This window comes from Varanus komodoensis, unplaced genomic scaffold, assembly GCF_004798865.1.
Source record: "Varanus komodoensis strain SLA01 unplaced genomic scaffold, ASM479886v1 scaffold30, whole genome shotgun sequence".
In the NCBI taxonomy this organism is placed as follows: domain Eukaryota; kingdom Metazoa; phylum Chordata; class Lepidosauria; order Squamata; family Varanidae; genus Varanus; species Varanus komodoensis.
The window spans coordinates 132,536-139,046 of record NW_025335762.1 but is presented as its reverse complement, the minus strand read 5'-3'; the positions used below and the strand labels follow the sequence as shown (position 1 = coordinate 139,046).

General features: G+C 53.2%; 1 protein-coding gene across 1 annotated transcript in view; it reads right to left on the bottom strand.

The window, feature by feature from the left end:
* Nucleotides 1-349: 349 nt before the first annotated feature.
* FER1L5 (fer-1 like family member 5) overlaps nt 350-6,511 on the bottom strand; it is a 56,476-nt gene continuing 50,314 nt past the window's right edge. The window contains exons 47-52 of the mRNA XM_044437359.1: nt 4,579-4,678; nt 2,976-3,193; nt 2,163-2,272; nt 1,567-1,714; nt 963-1,079; nt 350-373 (exon numbers count right to left, since the gene is read on the bottom strand). Of these exons, the coding sequence (XP_044293294.1) occupies nt 350-373; nt 963-1,079; nt 1,567-1,714; nt 2,163-2,272; nt 2,976-3,193; nt 4,579-4,678 (717 nt within the window). The remainder of the gene's footprint in view (nt 374-962; nt 1,080-1,566; nt 1,715-2,162; nt 2,273-2,975; nt 3,194-4,578; nt 4,679-6,511) is intronic.

Here is a 6,511-nt window from a genome sequence, read left to right as displayed (position 1 = left end):
TTTGCGATTGTAAGCCAACTGGAGTATCATTTTTGGTAGGAAGGCGGTGTACAAATGAAACAATAAAAAGGTAGGACTGGGCTGTAAAGATCTGCAGAGAACCTACAAGACCAACCTACAAGACCTACAAGACTCTATTTTGACATTCATGTGATTTATTTCAGTTGAAGGGAATTGTACAGAGCCCCGAAGATGCCCTTCCTGCAGTTCTCCGCCACGTCACACATTCTCTCCTCGCCAGCTGGTTTGGTCTAGTGTTGATGCCGTGAAATTTCAGTTGACTGCAGAGGACTCTGCACTGGCAGGAAAGGAAGACTTTGGGAAGCTGTCACAGAATGGATGCTCCCCGTCAAATGGACAGGTTCCGTTCCAGCTGCATGGAGGAGACACGAGGCGCGGGGCGCTTTCCCCGCGGGGTGAGACTCAACGAACTGCAGCCTGACCAGGTGCCACTAATAAGGAGAGACGGCCTTTTGGGCAGCTGCCGGCTTCCTCTTGGGAGACAGAAGTGGCTGCTTTGGCGGTAGCCGTGACTTCTTGGGAGGTTGCAGTGCTGGGTGGGGAGTTGGTTGCATTTTTTTGCGTGGTGCTTGCGCCCTCTTGGGTGGCTGTCGTGCTTTTTTAGGAGGCGGTCGTGGGTTTTTAGGATGCGTTTGCATCCTTTTGGGCAGAGCTCGCATCCTCTGGGGCGATCCTTGCGTCCTCTTGGGTGGCTGCCGTGTTTCTTTAGGATGTGGGCGTGGTTTCCTGGGATGTGGGCGTGGTTTCTTGGGATGCGGGCGCGGTTTCCTCAGATGCGGGCGTGGCTTTTTTGGACGTGCTTGTGTCCTCTTGAGCGGCGGTTGTGTCTCTTTAGGATGTGGCCTCTTTCTGTTGGGAGGCGGACGTGGCCTTTTGGGAGTTGGGGGCGGTCCTTGCGGAGTTGCTGTTGGCGGTCCTTGGAGAGTCAGTGGTGGCCCTGCTTGGGGAATTGGCAGAGGCGGCTGGGGAGACATATTCATGCCCCCCCTGGGAGGCGGTTCTAATGTTGAGGGCTTTAAACTTTTCAGTGGATTGATCAGCTTCATGGCCAGGTAGCCCTGAGGAATGAACAGGAGACAACTAGAAGAAAGCGCCTGTGTTCTCTCCCCTCTCTCTCTGGAACCAGTATTTATTTTTTAGTAATTTATTTCTCAAAAGCTTTTTTATACCGAGACGCTCGTGGTGAGAAACGCTATTAATTAATTAATTTAAAAAGTAATATGCAGTCCTATCACAAAAGTCTCGGGAGTACTACAATTAGAGGCATCATCAACCTTCAGATCAAACCCAGTTAAAACAACAGTTAAGACTTACAGTATTGGGAAGATAAAAAAGTTTTGGCCTGGCGCTGAGAAGAATAAAGTGTCGCCACCTGGCACACCTTTCTGGGGTGCATCCTTCATAACCGGGGTACCACCACAGAGGAGGCCCTTCTCCGGGTCCCCGAGAGAGGTAGATACTCACTGAAAAGCTGCAAGTGCTAACAGCTCAAGCTCTCACCCCCTTTGGGAGTCCAGTTTCCCATCCTGCCCCCAGTAGACTCACGGGGGCTGAATAGATGAAGTGCGCCAAGAGGAAGAGGACAAGTGCAATGAAAAGAGCCAGGAAGATCTTCCACTTGCTTCTCTGCCATAGGATGAAGTGGAGGCTCTTCAGCGGGGCTGTGAACCACAGGAAGGAGGTCTCCGGCCTCCTAGCAGTGGGGGAAACGGATGCAACAAGGAGCAGCGGAGGTATCAAAGGCAGGTCTTTCCAGCTGACCACCATGCTGCTTTCCCACAATGCCCCAGCACCGTGTCCCTCCAGGGAGCCTGTCCCAACCCCAGCCTCAGCCTTTCACGAGGTTGATGGAACTGCCTGGGCAATGGTGGGAGGCTCCAGAGAGGCCTCCATGCAGTGATGGAGCATAGTCTCTCACTGGGCCCTCTGCCCAAGAGGCCCAAGGCCACTGCAAGCCGCACGGAGCTTGCCACGGTGGCCAGGCCAGTGGCAGGGGACTCCGTTTCCACAGCCCTGCCTCGGAAGAAGCCAGCCCCCCGAAGCCTTGGGCGCAGGCTCTGTCTTGGCACAGGATGTCCACCCTCTCCCTGCGCCCCTCCCCAGTGGCGCCTGTCCTGGGGCGCCCAGACGCCGCTTCTTACTCGGGTGGCTGCAAACAGGGGTTCATGTTGGGCTCGTCCCTCCCCTTCCCAGCCGGCCTCTCTTCAGCCTCCGCTTCAGTCAGCAGCTCGATTGTCATCTCGACTTTGCCCTGGAGAGTCAGAGATACGAGAGCGCGGGTGCCGGTGGGGACAGGTGTTATGGGAGACGTGGGCTGGAAGGCACTCCCTGGCTTGCCTGTGCTGCCACCGCTCCAGCACTGGCTGCTGCCCAGCCTCAGCTTAGATCCGAGTCCCGCAGTGGACTCAGGCTTCGCAGCCTGTGCAAGCGCCCTTTCAGGGCAGCAAGCATTTTGCCGAGCCTCTGCAGCATGTACGTGCCGTGCCCCCCGTGAATGTCAACACTTCTAAACAGATCCATCGAAGCGGTGCTGCAGTGAGCAGTCAGCCCTGAGGCCCGCAGGCCCTGATCCGCCCACGCATGACCCTGTCAATGGTCGCCTCGGCTTGCTAGCTCTGACTCCCTGGTTGGCCATCTGGGGGCCCCGAGTGGCTGAGTCCCCTGTGCTCTGCATCTCCCCCATTGTCACTGAGCTGTGTCTCCTGGAGGCATCCATGGCTGTGTGGGTCAGAGGGGGGTCCTAACGGGCAGGATCAGGCCCCTGGCCCGGCTGCTGGTTCTGCCCTCCTAGTCTTGTTTGGAAAATGTTCCAGTAAAATTTTAGGAGAGGAGCTGAGAGAAGCTGTAACGATAAAAGCAGAGCTTGGCGGGTCACAGAACAGGCCTCCTGGACTGTCCCGCCTGCATCCGGGCAGCCAGAGGCCCTCCTGCCCCGGAAGCTCCTCTTTGCCTACCGACACGCGGGGCTTGTCCTTCTCGAAGACGATGCACGGCCACCAGCCCCGCAGGTTCTTCTGCACGAACAAGGAAATGTGCTTTTCTTTGTGGCGGTGCAAAGGCGAAGAGGAGGCGGTGGCGGGGGCGGCGCTGTCCTCCATCAGCATCTTCGCCGTGCAGTCGCGTGGCCGTTTAGCAGGTCGTGGGATCTTGGTCAAGTTCATTTCCAGAATGCCTGCGGCGGATCGAGGCAGTCAGACTTGGCCCCTGGGCCCCTCCGAAGCCTTCCCCGCCTGAGCCCCCCTGGGTGTGTTGCGTGGTGGTTGCTGCTGCCCGCGCCGTCGAGTCGTCTCCAGCTTATGGCGACCCTTCGGATGAAAGCCCTCCAAGATGCCCTCTCCTGGACAGCCCCGCTCAGCTCTTGTGAAGTCCCAGCCGTGGCCCCCATTATCTCACACCTGGTCTTCCTTTTCGTCTGCCTTCTACTTTCCCTGACAGAAGGGTCTCCTCGAGGGAGTTTGGCCTTCTCGTGCTGCGCCGAAGCACAATGGCCTCAGTCCTGTCGTTTTTGCAGTTAAGGAGACTTCCGGCTTGATGTGGTCTAGGGCCCACTCGTTCCTCCGTCCGTCAGCCGATGTCGTGCATCAAGCTCCGACAGAAACAGTGACTCACGAGGAGACCTTGCACTTGGCACCCAGTGCCCAAGCGTCGACCCCACAACCCAATGCAGGGACGGCTGAGCCAGCTACTGCGTCTTCCCCTGAGCCCCAGCCCGCTGAGCAAAGGCCTGGACCTTTATCAGAGGCAGAGAGTCATGAGAAAGAGGGAGCTGCAAGTTCTACTCGGAAGGAGGCAGAGCAAACTGTCTCCTCCCCCCTGAGGCTGATCTCCCTGAGCCAGAAACAGAAGACACAATAGGTGTCGTAGATTTCTCAAAAGTTGAGCACAGACGTCTTTTACGCAGATCTGAACAACTACAAAGTAGACAGCGCAAGAGGGAGGACAGGCGCGACTTGGGAGGATGATCCCGCGTGGGCTCAGGAAGAGACATGCGCTCACAGGACATGCGCTCACTGCCCAAGGGGTTATGGGGTCCCAGTCACTGTCCAGCACCCTGGTGGACCCAAGATTGTGCCTGACGGTCCTGCACCATGCAGGGGAGAGGTGAAGTGGGGTGCTTGATATGAGTCTTAGAACAGCAAAGGGCCCAGAGAATTATCGGATCGCACCCCCTGCCTTAAGGGGAAACCCTGAAGGGCAGTTTGAGCATCCCCTGTTGTGGTGTAAGTTACAAACAATTCCTTTGACCCGTTGACGGGTTTCAAGCATGTCTGGATGAGTTCTTCTTGCCACGTCTGTCTTGGATGCCTGTGAACTAGAGTCATGCTAGCATCAGTCTCCTTTGCCCGTCAGTGTGAACGTGGAAGCGTGCCTTTGGGAATATCCGCGGAAATGTTTTGAGAGGGTTATGCAGACCAAAAGGTGGAGGGCAGCTTGAGGGACACGCAAGGTGGGCACTGGCGATTTCCACGAAGGCCAAGCTGGGCACAGGAACCGGAAAACAGGCCCGTTACTCCCACCACCCCAGGACCCCCTCACACTGTTCGGGATTCTCCTTACCCAGGAAATCGTCAGCAGAGAATTTGTCATTGTCCCAGATCTGGATGATGAGTTTCGGGGGTACTTTTTGCATGGTTTCATCCAGGCTCCAGAAGTGTTGCTGCAAAGATGGGGGGAACACGGCTTAAGTGGGGGGCTCTGACTTCGCAATGAAACCTCCAGTGCTCGATTGTCTTTTTACGTCCCCTTTCCTCGTGTGCCTTTTGGATTCTAAACCCGCAGGCAGCAACAGCTATTTCTGCACTCTGTAAGCCGCTCTGAAGGACTTTTGCAGGGGATAGACTGCATAAAAATGCTCTGCTTGCCCACGTGCCATCCAAGGTTTGCCCAGTCGTGTTTTATTGCTGCAGAAATCCAAGCTAGAGCAGCCTTGCAGAGGCGCCTGCAAAATGTACCAGTCTATAAAAATATACGTTGGCCCACTTAGGCAGTCTCTGAACGCTTCAGATAAACTGCTGTTGGGAGTTAAGAAAGCAAGGAAGGAAAAAGTGGGTCGCAAGAGATGCTCTTGCAGAGCTCCTGCTTTGCCTGGCCAGCCGCTGAGGACCTGGTCAGCCTCTGCCCCATTCCTAGATGTGGGGTTCTTCGTGTAGAATGAGCCAGTGGGGCAAGCCCCCAGCGCCGGCTCGGTTCCTGGAGGCACCTGTGAAGGGTCAGCCAGGGGCCCACCTCCTCCGAGCTTCTCAGGTGAGCAGCGGAACAGCGGCTGGGCCACTTTGCGGGAGAGCAGGTGGAGGGAAACCGTCGGACACACGGTGGCAGCACACACCTGGACGCCGCCTTTTCCCAGGCTTGCTACTTTATAGAAGTTGGGCAGCCTTTTCCCCGGCAGCGGCTCAGCCTCTCGTCCATTCGTTGATGGCATCAGATGTTTGAAATTGGTTTGAAGGGCATACACAATTGTGGTTCATGCCAGCACATGTGCATGCTTGTGGAAATCTCCACATTTTTTTTCAAGTCTACAAGTCTTTTTAATCTGTGCGCTTTGGAAAAAGGTGTTCGACTCTGAAAATCACTGAGATTCCTTGAACTCGGAAGTCATTTCTCTGACATCCCTAGCACAGATGAACTGGAAATTTCAATTTTATGCAAAAAGCCCCTGATATCTAGACATCTCTGAAAAGAACAATGCCAGCAAGTTCCCACAATTCCTGTTGCCCCTATTTAAAATTTCCTGACACAAAACTGTATGTCTCTACAAGTAGAGAAAATTAGCTTCTCAGGAATAATTAATTCATTCCATTAATACATTCCTATACTGGCCAATGCTTTCTCCTTAATCAGAATCCAACTGACTATGAGAAATATTTATTTATCTATTTAAGACTTTTTAATACCATCCCCTACCAAGGTCTCGGGGCAGTTGGACAGTAAACAGAATAGAGCAAAATAAAACACAGCATCCTAATGAATTCCTAGAAATAAAACCCGTATTAAAATGACAATCAAACCTTAAAATATGCTTAGTATGCAGTCCCAAAGATTTTCTTCAAATAATAATAGCGCAGATGTAAAATATTATTTAGAGAAAGGGGGAAAGGATTTTACCGAAGGGAATTTCCTTAGAAATTCCATCTTTCCTTTTGGACCTAGAACTAACTCACTTTCTTCTGAGTTTAAGCTTAAGAGTGACTTGCTCAATGAAATAGCAGTGCAGTGGCCTTTGACTTACACCATAAAGTCCCCAGATGCATTTGACCATGTTAGTCGAAGAAATATGGAGTCCATACCATTGGTCATCTCCCATTTGAATGGCCAAACCCAGTATAAAAATTCACATCTTACCGGGTAGAAAGGTAAGACATTTCTATTTCACAGAAATGTCTTTCTCATGTGGAGCATTTCTTAAACTTCCGCATGTTTTGACCTTTGCATCAAATAGCAAGGATATGCAATGAAAAGAACCTGGAAAGTCCTGGGGCTCGGTGACCAG